Source organism: Alligator sinensis, unplaced genomic scaffold (assembly GCF_000455745.1).
Source record: "Alligator sinensis unplaced genomic scaffold, ASM45574v1 scaffold131_1, whole genome shotgun sequence".
Classification (NCBI taxonomy): Eukaryota; Metazoa; Chordata; order Crocodylia; family Alligatoridae; genus Alligator; species Alligator sinensis.
The window spans coordinates 6,454,940-6,470,489 of record NW_005841830.1 but is presented as its reverse complement, the minus strand read 5'-3'; the positions used below and the strand labels follow the sequence as shown (position 1 = coordinate 6,470,489).

Here is a 15,550-nt window from a genome sequence, read left to right as displayed (position 1 = left end):
AGGAATTGCAGAATATAACTCAATCAATCAAACAATACAGAACTACTATTTCTCTAGCAAATGAGCTGAACAGGAAAGAGGGCAAGACAGATAGCAAAGGTGGCAAGCATCAAAACATTTAGAAAAGGAACATAGGAAAAGAAAAGCAGATGCAAAAAGCCAAGTGTAGGTAAAGAAATGTACTAAAAAAAAGCCCTTCATTCAAAAAAAAACAAACAATCAAGGTGAAGAAAAGAAGTGGTTATATGGACCGCTTTCATATCTACAATAATTTGCACTGCAAAAATTATAGGCATGGGCCATGATGGGTTCATTCTCAAAAATTTCCATGGGTAGAAATTATTTTGGGAGAGGGAGCAGTTTAGATGTTCAGTCTGCAGCCACCCCTGCCCCCTGCCATCCTGAGACCAGGGGGAACCTAGTTTGGGGAAGGTAGGGGAAGTAGTGTGCTCCTCTCCTCATGGTCCCCAGGGCAGCAGGGAAGACTCACCACACCTGTCCCAGACTAGGGTCTGGGAAATGGAAGAGCAGCCTCCTGTATTCCACTCTCTGTCTCTGGGAGCAGAGCAGTGGGAACACTAGGGTAAAGCCGCCATCCCTTGCACCCAAACACCAGTGCTCTCTGCCTCTCCCCCAAGCCAAGCACTGCCTGGTTTGGAGAAAGGGCTGGAGGTTTTGCCTTGTTGATCATTTCTCTCCTGGACATGTAAGGGAGGAGAGAGGAACAGTGGACTAAAGATGCCCACCCAAAGCAGCTTCTCTTCTTCTCTGCTCCTGATCTCAGGGAATGGAGGGAAGGGAGCAGTTGTGCCACAATCCAAGGGGACAGAGCAGTGGGGCAAATCCCCAGCCCACTCCACAAACCTGGTCTCCAGTGCATGGGGCAGGGAAGGGGGAGTGAAGTGAGGCAGGGTGGCCTTAGCCCCACTACCCCTGGGACAGTCTCATTGAACCTGGTTCGCTGGCTACCCCTTGCCCTCCGAGTCCTGGCAAGGGAAGCTGGCAGAGGACAGCACTGCTCCCTGCCTTCAGCACTGGGTGCCCCACAGCTGCTTGGCAGGGAGCAGCACCCCAAAACCCCTGCTCACTTTTTACACTGGGAACTCTGGTGTGAGAAGCAACTGAAGAGCAGATGCAGCTACTCCTCGCCTCCCCTCCCATTTATGAGGAAGACACCACACTTTCTCCAGACCAGAGTAACCCCAGTCTCAGGAAGACATGGGAGCCTTTTGCCTGGTTCCATTTCTCCTAGTCTCCAGGAGGAGATAAACTGGGGGGAAATGTTCAAACATTCAGTCTCCTGGGAGAAACTCTCCCATAAGTGATTTAAATCATGGTGGTTCCCAAATTATTTTTCTTGTGGAGTGGCCATTTTTGGTCTGGGAGAAAAAGCTCGACTGTCTGCCCAACTGTGCTTTCTACCAGGAGAAACTGAACGGTAAAAATGGAATGTCTGTACATAGCCATGACTTCCTCCTATTAAAGTAAATGGGAACTTAACCATTGATTCCAATAGGCGCAAGATTTGAGCCTATTCCAACTTTTAACATTTACCTTTCAAGTCATCCATTGGACCAAATGGTTGAATTTTTTTCTTCAATAAATTAGATGAATTTTTCAAATGCATTTTCACAAAAACCAACTAGGGAGCTAGTAAAACCATTCATAAATTCAACGTGTAAAAGGGACCTGTTTCACAAAGTATTGCCCCAAAATGTTTTTCTACTTGCTAGCATCCATAAAAATACTGTCTGACATACAGAACAAACATGTGGAAATCCCTTCTCTTGTAACATAAATGTACAAATTAATTGCATCATATTATATTTTTTATTGTGGTATTTGTTTTATGTGATGGATTATTACTTTAAAAATATTTGTTTTTCTTTGGAGAATGATTTTACCTTGCAAACCACATCCCTTTCGAAAACCTGGCTCTCAATATCCCAGTGAAACACTGTCTTAATATGTCATTTTCATGTAATTGGAAGTTTAATACAAGACCCGTTTGCTCCAGCTGAGTTTGAGTCATATGGCAGACTAAACAGAGACACTGTGATCCAGAGCCATGTAATTACTGGAATAGGAAAGTATTTGACTTACCTTAATAGTATTTCTGAGCAGATGTTAATATCAACTCCTACAAAGCTGACACACTCTTCAACCACACTGTCCAGGGTTGCTTTGAGCAAAGTCTGCGATACATCGTGCTGAGACACAAAAATAGAGATATCGGGTTACTTAAGTGTTGGAACATACATAAATGAGAACTGCAGACAATTGCAATTTTAATAAAACATATGCTAGTATTTATCAATATATGAACAGAGGGATATCTGATTTAATGCTACTGTTTCTATTAAAAAGATTAAAAAGAAAAACCTTCCAAAATAATTTTGCAACTCTGTCACATTTCAAATTCCTGGAATAAGTGACATGTTACATTTCCTGTTAAATTACACCATTTTGTAGTCTTGGCTTTATGCTTCCCTACATTACATAAAAACAACATTTTATTAAAGGATCTATTAAAAGACAGGCGTTTTGCCAGTGTATTTATTTTTTAAAACTGATGTAGTTTCTCTCTTTTCTATAATCCAATTTAAAAAATAAATAGGAAAAAAATAAAATTAAGAAAGCAACATAAAAATTTGCAGTATGCTACATGCACAAAAGCCACATCTGGTCATATGCAACAGAGTAAGTGCACATACACATTAAATGCTTGTGAAATTTTCTTCTCTTGACAAGCTTCATATTATTATAGAGCAGCTTATCCATTACACTTTAAAAATAAATGAGATATTATTTGAGAGCTAAGTACATGTAGGTTAAATTTAAACTCTATAGCAATAAAAGACATCATACTATAAATGGCTATTTAAATTAAGAAGATTGGCAGTTCCTCAATGAAGGCAGTACTACTAAAAATTCTTCTACATTTATTGCTTGCATCGCTTTCCCTTCTGTTTTTTTTAAATGAAAATTAGTCATGCTTGTCAAAGGTAAAGAGTTATGAAACTCTAGAAGCCAAAGTCTTCCTTTGCTGCATAGTGTAAGTATACTTTCACAACAACATGAACTTCTCCATACAAGCACAACCATGTTTAGAAGTCTGACCTGGAGGGAGAATCCTTTCGAAATGTAGCAGCTAATTCAATCACCATGTTCACTTGGCTCTAGGGCTCTTATAAGTCACTCATGTAAATTCTGCATTGATCTACAGTGATTTTATGATGCATTCACTTAGGACACCGTGCTGGATCCAAGCCAAGATCCCAAATATTTTGTCCAGTATTTTGTTTTATCTTTTAAGCCGCTCAGCTCTTGTAAAGTTGTTGTAATTAAATATGACATGCCACCAGCATCAACCTCCATCTAGTCATCTCCATCTAGTCCATCAGAACTGAGCCTAAACCCTATGCCACTGTCTCTCCCATATAATTGTAATGTAGTGTATGTCAATCATTACAAATGTAATAAACTGACAAGATATTAGTCCATCAAAGGGACACAAATGACATAAAATACAACTTTTCTTTCCTTAAATAAAACCAATGTATAAAAAGTAGCACATATCCAAGGGTGGGCAAAATGCAGCCCAGGGGCCAGATGCGGCCTGCCAGGCCATTCTATCCGGCCTGCAGGGCCCCTAAAAAAATTTAGAAAATTAATATTAATCTGCCCTGGGTTGCCCGTCATGTGGCCCTCGATGGCTTGCCCAAACTCAGTAAATGGCCCTCTGCTCAAAATAGTTGCCTGCCCCTGGCATAGACAGAGATATCGATACATATACACAATGCACAAAGGTTAAGTATAATCTGTCAAACCTCAGCATCTTTGCAGACGAGTATCAATCTTTAATTATTGTGTACCTAATAGAACAATATTATTTATATTCAGAGTCCAAAAAAATGAACTAAAAATCTTTTCTATTTATAATTACTTCACTTATTGAAAATCCAGCATCATTTGGTTCCCTTTATCAAAGCTTACAAGAAAACACTTGCTCCTTGTGCCACTAATTAGGTATGTCCTAATGCTTGAGGCTTACCCCAGGGATTCAAACATATACAAGGATTTATTTAATGAAAAAAGTAGAGAACCAAACCAAAATACCAATTATGTTGCTTGGAAATGATTCTAAACTTTTTCCTTCTTTTTTTAGAAAGGAGCTGCCATCTATTACAGCTAGGTTCTTCAGAACCAACAGTGGAACTGAAAAATTAAAAAATATATTTTAAGCTGACAGATACCCAAATCCCCTCTTTACTTTTGAAAGATCCCTCTACACATGTGTAAAAGAACCATCACTTTAATCCCATTTGTCTCAAGAATACCCGAAGACCATACTAATTAATGGTTGCTTCTGACAACTTTGGCTTAAATAACTTCCCCAGGATGTAAAGCAGGAAATCTGTAGCTAAGCCAAGGATAGAACCCTCTGAGTTTCCCTGTTTATCAGCCCAGTGGCTTACCCACAGGACAGTCCTGCACAACAAGTAGTAGGTATATCCCATAATTCAAGACTGCATTGCTCGCCTCTCTCTGGGTATATCCGCCTCGCATCTCCAGAGCTCTTGGGAAGCATAGCATTTGAGCATACCCTGACCTTCTCCTCATATGCACTGAATCCAGAAATTAGCTAGCATAGCTGCTCCAGAGGCACTCAGGGCACTGCTCTTGAGATCGGTCTCTAACACCCTTAGGTGTACCAGCCCGGATATGTAGCTGGAGTGGTTTCATCATCTTACGTCCAGGTTTGGTGAGTGCAAGTGGGAGTAGGACCATACTTGGGAGCAGGCTTTTCCAGAAGCAATGGGAACAAAGTGAAGACATAGCATCATAGGGTCAGGTCGAGTTGGGCATAAAGCAATGGCCCCAGTTTACAGAGACTATAACCACATATTTATACTAATCTTTCTGAGAGACACTATAGCTCTTTAAATATGACTTGATTCAGTCCCGGGAGAGTTCTGTGCTCTTTTCTCTCTTTTAAGAGATCTTATATTTGAATATTTAAGATGATATATATCAGCAGTAAAATTGAGGAAGGATACCAGAAGCCTTGGCCAGTAGTAAGGGTTGATAGAATTACCTCCACCAATGATTTGGGGAGACATGCACTCATGCTCTTCTGGTTTCAAAGAGGAATGTTGGCGCCTGTGTGAAATTTGAAGTTAGTGGATTTTGTAGTTGATGTGAAAAATAGAGTACAAATTTGGTGAGACAGAACATGAAATAATCCCATAAAGTACAATATTTGACAGTTTTCTTTTTCCATGGACAATTGCCAGGGACTATAAATTCACAGGCATCTCAAAGAGTGCTTTGCATTTGTTATTTTATTTTTAAATTAAATCAGCGTTTTAGCTTCATAGTAAGAAATACGAGATTGTCATAACCAAAATCCTATTGCAGCCTTAACCATGAAACTACAATCAGTTTATCCATAATGCTCACCATTACATAAAACACACTACATTTATACCCAGTGTTGTACATTTGTCTTGTGACGGAGGTCTGTCTTTGCCTATATTTTAAAGTAAGGTAGTGGGCAAAATGAGGGCAGAGCAGCAAGACACCATTTAATGGAGTTATGATAAAATTTCTTTTGTAGGAACCTCAATATTTTTACTTTTAAGAATTCCTCAGCTTTGTCTACCAAGTGTTTAAATAGCACCACAACCACTTAAATAGCACAACAGCTACCATTAAAAAACTCATTTGCCATCTACTTTTTTATAACACAGTACAATGTACCACTCATAGCATGTACACAAATGGAGGGATAAGTGGAGAGCATGTATGTGACAGATAAGAAATAATAAAGATCCTCTTCCCTTCATAGTAAATGTGGCTGAAAGCTTACAAGGGCATCCCTTCACTTTTAACAGGAATCAAGTTTGAAGTCAGTGGTAACTGCAAACTCTTCTAGAGGTAGAAAATTGTTCCAGAAGTCAAGCTTCTCACTGGCACTGCTTCTTCCCACTGAATTTTCTCCCTCCCAAATCCATGTCAAGGGACTTATTCTCAATTTTAATTAAAGGGATGTTGTCAAAATGTTGTTAATTTTAAAAAATGAATTACATTTCTCAAGGCATTCTAGAAGCTTCAAAAACTAAGTCACATACCATTAAGTGTTTAAGTGAAATGTGCTTTTGCATCTTGCTATAGTTTTCCTCCATTTCATAGGCCAGTTCTTAAGCAACAGTTTGATGACATATTTTGGTACTTACTGTTGTGGGGCATAAAAAGAGTGTCTTCGCATTGCTTATGACCTTCTCTTGGAGGTGCACCCACTCTGCTCCAGGACTGTCAAATCCATTTGCAACCCCTCTCCCCTCGCAGCCAGATCTAGACACTGGGGCTCCTCACTGGCCAGATCCCAACCCAACTCTGACAGTGGCAGTATTAATCCCCTATGGGTGCTTAAGCTACTTTGCCAGTTCATGAAACCATGGGGCTTAATGTGATCTTTACTTGCTCCTCTGCTGCCAAAATGAGTCCCATAATTTGCTGGCAGCACCTCCCACCCCGCAAGGAAATCTGTGGTCCTCCCCAGGATGCCCACAACCTAAATGACACAGCTCTGTGGGTTGTAGTTTGACTTCCATGATCTACTCCATTCACTTTCTAGAACAGTGGGTGTTCAAGGACAGTAACCCTGTGTGCTCAGTGATTGTTTGTGGTTTGAACTAATTTAACGTATAATGGTAAAACTATTTTCAAGGCATACTTCAATTCTTTATTACTAGAATTGCATATTTGTACCATGCTATGTTTGACAGCAAGCCAGAATCTGACCCCCAGTAATGTTTCTTGAATGTGCACTGTTAACTATGTCCCCATCCCCAACACACAGACCAGACAGACCTGGCACCCTCGAAGCAACTTATTGTGAAAATAAGTTCCACAGGAAGCAGACACCACCAGTGTGTGCATGTAATATATAAGCAGCACTGGGCTTTCCATCTTTAGGGGTAAACATGCTGTAAACTGGATACACATTTTCCAGGGAATCATGTGGGAAAGGAGACAGATATCTATGCTAGGTGCTGAATGCTAGAAATGCATGCTGTGGGGTTTGGGGCTTCCAAGCACCTGCCACTCTTTCACACTTCTAACCTCACTCTCCCTCATCCCCATCATCAGGAAATTCTAAAAGAACTGCCTTCGTGTTTTCCCTCTTACATGAGGAACCAACTGCAGCTAGTTTAGTAAATACACTATACCAGCAGCAGTGCCAGACAAACATAATACAAAAGGAGTGCTCTCAACAATCTGGTTTAAGGGATTGAGCATGCTCTTTGCTGCTGGTCTCAAGCATCATTTTGGGAATATTTACTATGCAACAAACCACTTAGGGTTCAAATATAAAGAACTTTAGACCCTATTATGAAAATGCTGATTTTTAATTTGACATTATCCCTTTAAATGCCAAACAATATCTGATCTGGTATTAATAAGGTCTGGCATTGATCAGAAAGGAATATGTAATGTCTTATTTCATAATCTTTCAGAATTTTAAGACCAGAATGTACCGCTAGGATCTATAACAAAAACCTCATTTGAGTGAAAAAGAATCCCATTTTACAGATGGGAAACTAAGACCAAAAGAGATAAAGGTCACAGTTACAGACATAGGACTTGAACCCAGCTCTCCTGAGCCCAACCTGCTTCCTTAAATACAAAGTCAACTTGGATCACACAGTGATGTTAAAAAGTACTGCCTACTGATTTTCTTGCAGGACAGCTTTTTTTGGAAAAGAAACATACAACAATATATTAATTTTTGCATCACAAACAACATAGGCAAGTCTTTTGGCATTCATCTTCTTGCAACTAGTCAGTGACCCAGGAAGTACTGATGTATAAAGTTAAAATTACTTCATGACTAGTTGGAAATTGCAACAGTAAAAATCTAAATCATGAGAACTGTCATTAACCGAAGAAAGCTCTAATATTAAAATTGTGCTTTCAACCCAGAGTTTTATAACAAGCAACCCATAAACTTAGTTCAGATTTATGTTGCACTTTGACATGCAGTTGTGTTCTGGAGTAGGATTAAGGACGATGATGCATTTTGCACAGTCACCATCTCTCAAGTAATTCCATGACAAATTTGCAAACTTTATAAGTAAACATGGAAAGTTTTTTTTTTTTTTTTTAGATATGCTGTCCATACACTGTAGGGGATGCATGTTTTATGTGCTTGAGCTCAGACATTTTTAAGAGGGCAAGGACTGTCCATTTCCCTGTATTTGGGTATGCACTCAGGGTACTGGGCCAGCCTACATAATAAACAATGTTTCCAAAAATTCTGCAGGCCAAATATGGTGGCAGCACTGAAATCAGGGTAGCCAGGCATAACTGAAGGCAGAATATGACACTGCAAATTAAATTTAGTAAATATCTTCATCAAACTGAAAAAGAAGAAAATCTAGCTCAGACTTTATCAATTGTAATGTCTCTTTACTTGTGGGGCTGTGGTGACAGCTGTCATTCCCTCCCTGCAATAAAAATGTCAGCACCTGGTGCTGCTGCCCTGGTCATTTGCCCTGATTGAGATTTTAAAAACGAACACATGCAAGAAGAAATCAAATGACCCGCCCATTCATTTTTCTTATTTTATACTGCCTAGGAGTAAAGCCAGGTACCTCATGATATAGTTAAAAAGAACTTGTACCCACACTGAGGAGCTTACAGACTAAATACAGGCCTTACAAGCTAATGAAGTAATAAGTGAGGGGATGGAGCAGGGCTCTACATTCTGTAAAGTAAGGTTTTGGGCCCTGGCTAGACCTGGAATAGCAGTGGTACAAGATCAACATGAGCCCCAAATAACATCAAGCAAGGTATAGAGAGGAAATCTTGTTTGTTTATTTATTTGACTAAGTTATATATAACATTTTCCCTTGAATTCCAAATGATAACTTCAGCAAGATAAAGAGTGAACATAAGCTCTGAGTTTTTCTATTCAGGTTAGTACAGAAACATTTCAAACACCTTCTAAAACATTGTTTCGTTTCTATGGGTTATTAAACGTGTTAATTAAATTTAGTACTGCTATAAGGCTGGACAATTTGCCTTGTTAAAAGCAGTTCCTTTTTCCATGGAGGGAGGAGGGGGAGCAGGTACATGAGAGCACAAGCATGAAGAAATATGTACACGTTCACATGCCTTACAACCTGAATAACTCTTAGTAACATTTATTTCATATGTGAGATATTCTTTCTTCTAGTACAGAAGTTACCAAACTTTCTTATTGCATACCCCCTTCCAGATTTACCAACTGCCCACCTACCCCACTGGCATATGTTTTATATTTTAACCCATTAAATGCCAATTATTATAATGAAAATTAAATCTGCCATTACACAATTTCTCCAGATTACCCACCAGAGATGTCTTGCATATCCCTCAGGGGTATGTGTACCACAATCTGGGAACCCCTGTTCTAGTACATCCTAAATTAAATTCAAATGATGTTTCAGTACATCTATAAATACCACCTTTGGCATTAAAGAAAAAAGGAAAAAAAATCTCAAGTAGTCTGGAGATCTGTAATACAGTTGGGTACATTTTCAAACACATCAGCTATGAAACCACAAAAATCAAAGCTTATAATCAAAACAACAAATCCTAAGTATGACAGGACTAATGTAATACAAAATAGTCTAATGATTAACATCCTTTCACGTGCGGAATTAGAATAAAAAAAGGCAACTTACATCTCAGGTAGATATGTTTTAAAGTTCAGGCTGAAGGTTTTAATCTCTAGTGCCCCTTTGGAAAATCCCTTTCAATTAGATTCTAAGAACACAAGCTTATCCTTCTGATGTTTGATAAAAGAGCCTAACTTCAGTCTTTCTTTTGAAGATTTTTTTTGTGGTTTTTCCAAATGGAGATAGTTTGTTATGCTATGTATTTAACTCTGACTCATTTCTTGTCTTTTAAATTCTAGATTCTTATTTTTTTATAGCAACATATTATTAAAATACCCCCAGAGGGGAAAATGGATTTCCATTTTCATCAATCAAAATAAGTTTGACAAAACAGAACTAAAATGTGTCAATCTGCTTAAAAACAATCATATAGACGTTTACAGTTAGCTGTGTGTTGGTAGAATTCATCCTGTGCTCATAAATAGATACCAACAAAAGCAATAACATTGCCAGTTTGTTACATGAAATAAATCTTATTATTCATAGGTGCTTTCCAAAACAAACTTTTCCTCTGCCCTGAAACAGCTAAACTATCAGTAAAAAAAGATATTTAAAACCAAATCAGAATAACTACATATGTCCACCAACACACACTGTTAGACCACAAAAGGGGAATGCAGTGCAATCCCAACTGAAAATCCATAGCAAAACTCACATTGACTCCACTGGGACAAGGACAGAGATGGTCACTGGCCAAGTGTCTTCCATGATGAGGATCCTGACTGCTAAGTGGAAAACTCATGTTTCATCTCCAGTCATAATTCCTCCCTGTATTTTACTACTTCAGAGCAACTTTACCCCCCAGAGGGACAAAGCATGCTTTCCCATGGAAAATTAAGCTAGGAACTTTGGGAACAGGGCCTGATGAATGGCCCCAAACATCAAGCATGCATAGGGAATTTCCAGAAGTGCACCAAGAGAGGGAGCCAGCCAGCAACAAGACTGTGCTCTAGAAGGGAGGAAGATGAGTCCAGAGGTCAAAAGGGAAAAATTCCACTCATCCTGTCAACAGCACAGTGACCTCCATGACAGGAATGAGGAGCCCAGCCTCAGCTTGTACAAGCAAAATAAAATTAAAGATCTGTGTGGCTCCACAGATGTGATGGGATTCCACTTACGTGACCCTAATGAACAGAACGACAAAATACTACAACCAAATAAATCTTTCCTAATTAAAAATATATGGCAACTTAAAGTCTCCTGAATAATTCTATTTTTTATGGTTGATTATCATTTTACTCCACAAAAATGAGATTTCTAAATGCAAGCAACTATTCGAGATACCTAGCTTTCTCATGGTCAATATGTAAATATAGCCCAAGGTACAAATGCACAAATGATCAAAACACTGATTCAGTCACGCTGGCAATGCACTAAAAATGTTTAATTTAATCACACACATCAATCCTCTTGTTACAAAAACAAACAAGAAGCCCCCAAACATTTCAAACTACTACATCAACATCTTTCTGCATACTAAAGAGTTAGGCAAGATAGTCCTATTAAGCCAGGAGGAAAATTAATTATATTTAGTGTGATTAAAGCTTCAGAAACCACTGAAGAGGGCAGCTATTCGGTACACTGCATTCTGCTTCGTCAGTACTTAAATGTTCATATTGATTGCGCTTAAATCATGCCAACCTCTGGTGCCTAACTTGTCTATTTTTCATGAGCTCTCCTTTTATTTTATTAGCCGCTTGTTCTTCATTGCACCTCCTTCACCTCTAGGAAAGGCCAAAATGGGGTTAGGAATGAAAGGAAATGCAAGAACATTTTCTAAGGGAAACACAGCCAATTTCAAATAAAGCAAGCTTATTTTCTCTGCTTACTAGAAAGCATCTACTTCATTTTGATTGGCATATGGCAGCCCAAAAAAGTCATCCAGGGTAGTGTATGTTGAATGACCCATGAAAGACTGAAAGCTGACAGAAAATCAGGAAACATTTGGAAAAACAGAATGGTGTACTCAGTACCAGTGTTTCTCAGATTCTCTAAACACAGCACATAGGCACCCATTGTGTCATTCACATCTTTGATAACTGGAACTAATTTCAGCACCACTCATTATATACACCAGTATGTTATATTTAAGCAAAAGCATAAATAATTCATTTGAAAAAGAAAAAGCATACATTTAAGATCTGCTGTGCACCAAAATAAATAAATATGTGGGATTAGATGTATATTTAGTACTTCTCCAAATAAATACAGCATTGATAAAAATGTTTGCATTTGAACACTTGATTAAAATGGTGAAACTAAAAAAGTGAGTACACTTACCTGTTCAGCTCTGAAGATTTTAATCACAACGTTAACTTAGATTATCAGTTAAATGAATCTGATGTTTTAACTGATGTCCTGCTATTTCTTAAATACACAAGACAGGGACTAATTGATCACTACTGGTAGCCAGTGATTTGGACAGGTCCAGGATCAAAATAAATGTGCATGGATGGAACAACATGGAGAAGAACTTAGTTTTGGTCTGCACTATGTTGGCTTATTACATGATAGTTCAGTATTCTTACAGCTGTAAGATGTTCACCATACCAGATCTCAGGACTTAGAGAAAATTAAGATAAAACTGATGTTACATCCAGTCCAATGAAGTCTGATATATAACTTGTGATCTGTGGCATCTCAGTATATGCCACAGGTTCACTGAAGACATGAGAAATTACCAAATGAAAATTTGCACTCAGCTGTAGGTAGCTAAAGAAAAGACATTTCAGTTAAGAGCTATCACAATCTCTTCATATTAATAACAGAGGTTAGGAGTCTTTCGAAAAGGTATGTAAAACTTATACAGTGATTAAACTAAGTGTGAATTCCCAATAATGAAGATAAAGTGTTTTTTCTGGTTGAACAAACCACTCAATCTTACTTTATATGCAAAGTATCATTCATGTCCCATAATGAACAATGAAAGAAAGAGAAATGAAGCAGATATCCAAATTACCATTAAATTCTGCTTTGTGATTTACAATAGCTTAAAAAACATTAAAAATCTGTAATATAAATATAATAAATGTATAGAGACCTCTAAGTAGCAGCTGCAACCATGTTAATTTAATTAAATATCTGTCTACATTTTAATTGTAAACCCCATAACACTAGCCTTCGATAAACATAGGTTATGAACAGAATTTTTCTTGCTACATAAAAGTTCTAACAATAATCTATTTGGAGAAACATGTTTTATAAACCACGTAAAAAGAGAAGTCCTAAAAACTACATTTCTTAACGTATTTACTTTATACATTTTAATTCCCGAAGCATTTAATCCATAGTGTGGTTATAATACTTTTGACATTTTTGTTTTCTGCTAAGATATATGGGTTTGGAAATTCCATTCCCGAGTCTTCATTGCCTTGAACATCACATAGTTACTTATATATGTATGAAGGGAGCATATATGCTATCCCAGTTGTAGAAACCACCCCTCTGCATGTTATGGATATTAAGTTATTAACTGGTTAATTGTGCAATTACCAGCTACACGTGCAAAATAGCTATAACAAAGTAAAAAGCTCCAACTACTGTAGTTATAAAATTAGACCTTGAAAATGTGCACTACCTTTGTAGCTGGTTGCTCTCAAACTTTAATTTCCACATGTAGCAGTGTCTTTCCTATGGCTGGAAGCTCCCACAACTGAGGGGAACCTCAGCCCCAGCAGCTGCCAACTCTGGGTCCCAGCAGCATGGGGACCCAGAGTCCCACAGCTGTGGACACTGGGTGTCAGGACCCAGGTGCATGAAACCCCAAGAGCTGATGAAAAGCAGCAGCCACGATCCTTTAGCTTCAGGAGTATATGAAACCCCCTGGGACTAGGGGAGCATGGGAGCCACAATCCCCAGCCTTGGGGGTGCGTGAAACTGCAGCTTGCTACTGAGGGGGCTCCAAGCTATGGGAGCTAGCTGCTTGCCAGTGCAGGAGGAGCCCGGGATCCATGTGTGACATGGTAGGAGGTGCAACTGTGTGGATCTCATATTAGATCCTACTGCACCTTTACCTGCATGGGATCTGAAATAAAATAGAAGTGTAGAAACTAAGTTGAAAATTCTGATTTGATTTCTATTTTCTTTTGCACAGGCAAGCATATAAAGCTAATAACTTTATAATAATAACCTTTATTGACAATATATGTAATATTTGACATCTGAAATTGGTTCTCAGTATATTGCAGAAAAAAATGCCCAAAAATGAACTGTAAAAAAAATGGAAGATTTATTTCTGACGGATAAAAAAACTTCACTGATGTTAAAGAAAGGAAACATGAGAGAGTGAGCTATGGCTGAGGAATGCAGGTGATCTAATTTTATGATGGTTTCAAACACTTTTGAAATGATTTATATGAAATACAATGTACAGAATTTGTTACAACTCCACATCAGAGGTAAAATTCACCACTGTAGAAATCTAGCACATGAAGAATATATCAACTACACAGACATTCAGCACCCTCTTACAGTCAGTTAATGGTGCAGCCTTGAATCAGTGCTTTTGTTTCTTTTCAGGTTGGAAGGAAACCTTTCAGGTTGCCAGAGATTAACTGTCTGTGTGTTTTATTAATCTTTTATTTTGTTTTGTTCTGTAAGGGCAGGTAATCTGGGACTGCTAAAAAGGAAGAGCAGCCCTAAATGAAGAAAGTGACATTTCTGACATTTTAATGATTCAGGTCTCTTACTGTCACAAAAACAGAACATCTGTCTGTATCTATTTATATATATATTAATCTTTTTAAAAAGCAAAATCTCATTTCATATTGTAGAAAAATAAGTCAAATCAGTTCAAAGTGCATTTTTGAGGGATTGCTCTTTGGTCAAAAGGGCTTAAGGTACAGAATAAAACTTGGAGCTAGGTATTTTAACATCAACATTCTGGCATATTTGGACTGCTGGCATATCACTAACAAAAACTCTCTCTTTGGGCACAACTGTAGGCTAGGTAAGCAGCTCCTTTTAATGTAGCCTTCTTAATTCAGACTGACAAAAATATAATGCTTTCAGAAGATCAGGGTTAGTTGCACTTCTAAGAAAAAGCACCTGAGCTTTCTTCATTTTCACTACCATAGACAATATGATGTCATATCATAACAGAAAGAGATCAGAGTTCAAAGAAAACTGATGATGCTCATCCATCAAGTCCCAGCTTGCTAGTTTTCTTGCACAGCAAGCTTCTCAGGAAGTGTATACACTACACCTGCAAGTCTTGCAGTTCTGATGAACATTACATTTGAAAAACTTTGTTAAAAATATTTTAGATTTTACATATTTTAAAATAGCTGTACATGTGTTGGGTGGTTTAAATGAATCCATGTATTTAATAGATTTTCATATTTATTCCTAAACACTTAAAATATGAATAACCCAAAAAGGATGTAAGAAATCTATTTTAAATAATCTCCTTAGCAGAGGTCTTGGCCCATTTTTCCCTTTGTTATGATTCATTTAAGAATTATAAGAAAAAAATCATATGAAAATAAAGGCATCTGAAAACTCTAAATTGCAGCAAGTGTTTAATACTAAATTACTCTTAACAATGTCCCAAAATGTGACTTGGCCATAAAAAAAATATATATATAATAAGCAATATAACTTCCCATCATTAGTAAAGTAAAAGTGCTGCCCTGGCTCTGTACTTGGTAGATTTTTCTGAGCTCAAAGATCATTGTAATGAAAAAGGCTTCTTAACTGAATTGGAGGTTTGAGGGAAGGAAGTGCGTGGCGAGATATATAGTATGACTTTTTATATTACTGAATGGACACGGCTCTGTCCAGATGAAAGAACTCAAGTTATTTTTCTTCTAGCGGAGCTAAAA

At 37.9% G+C, this 15,550-nt stretch overlaps 1 protein-coding gene across 3 annotated transcripts in view; it reads right to left on the bottom strand.

Annotated features, from left to right (window-relative positions):
• Positions 1 to 15,550, bottom strand: part of SRBD1 (S1 RNA binding domain 1) — a 216,416-nt gene that overhangs the window by 24,966 nt on the left and 175,900 nt on the right. For all 3 annotated transcript variants that reach the window (XM_025204932.1, XM_006014738.3, XM_006014737.3), the window contains one exon: positions 2,104 to 2,210. In XM_025204932.1, coding sequence (XP_025060717.1) covers positions 2,104 to 2,210 — 107 coding nt within the window. The remainder of the gene's footprint in view (positions 1 to 2,103; positions 2,211 to 15,550) is intronic.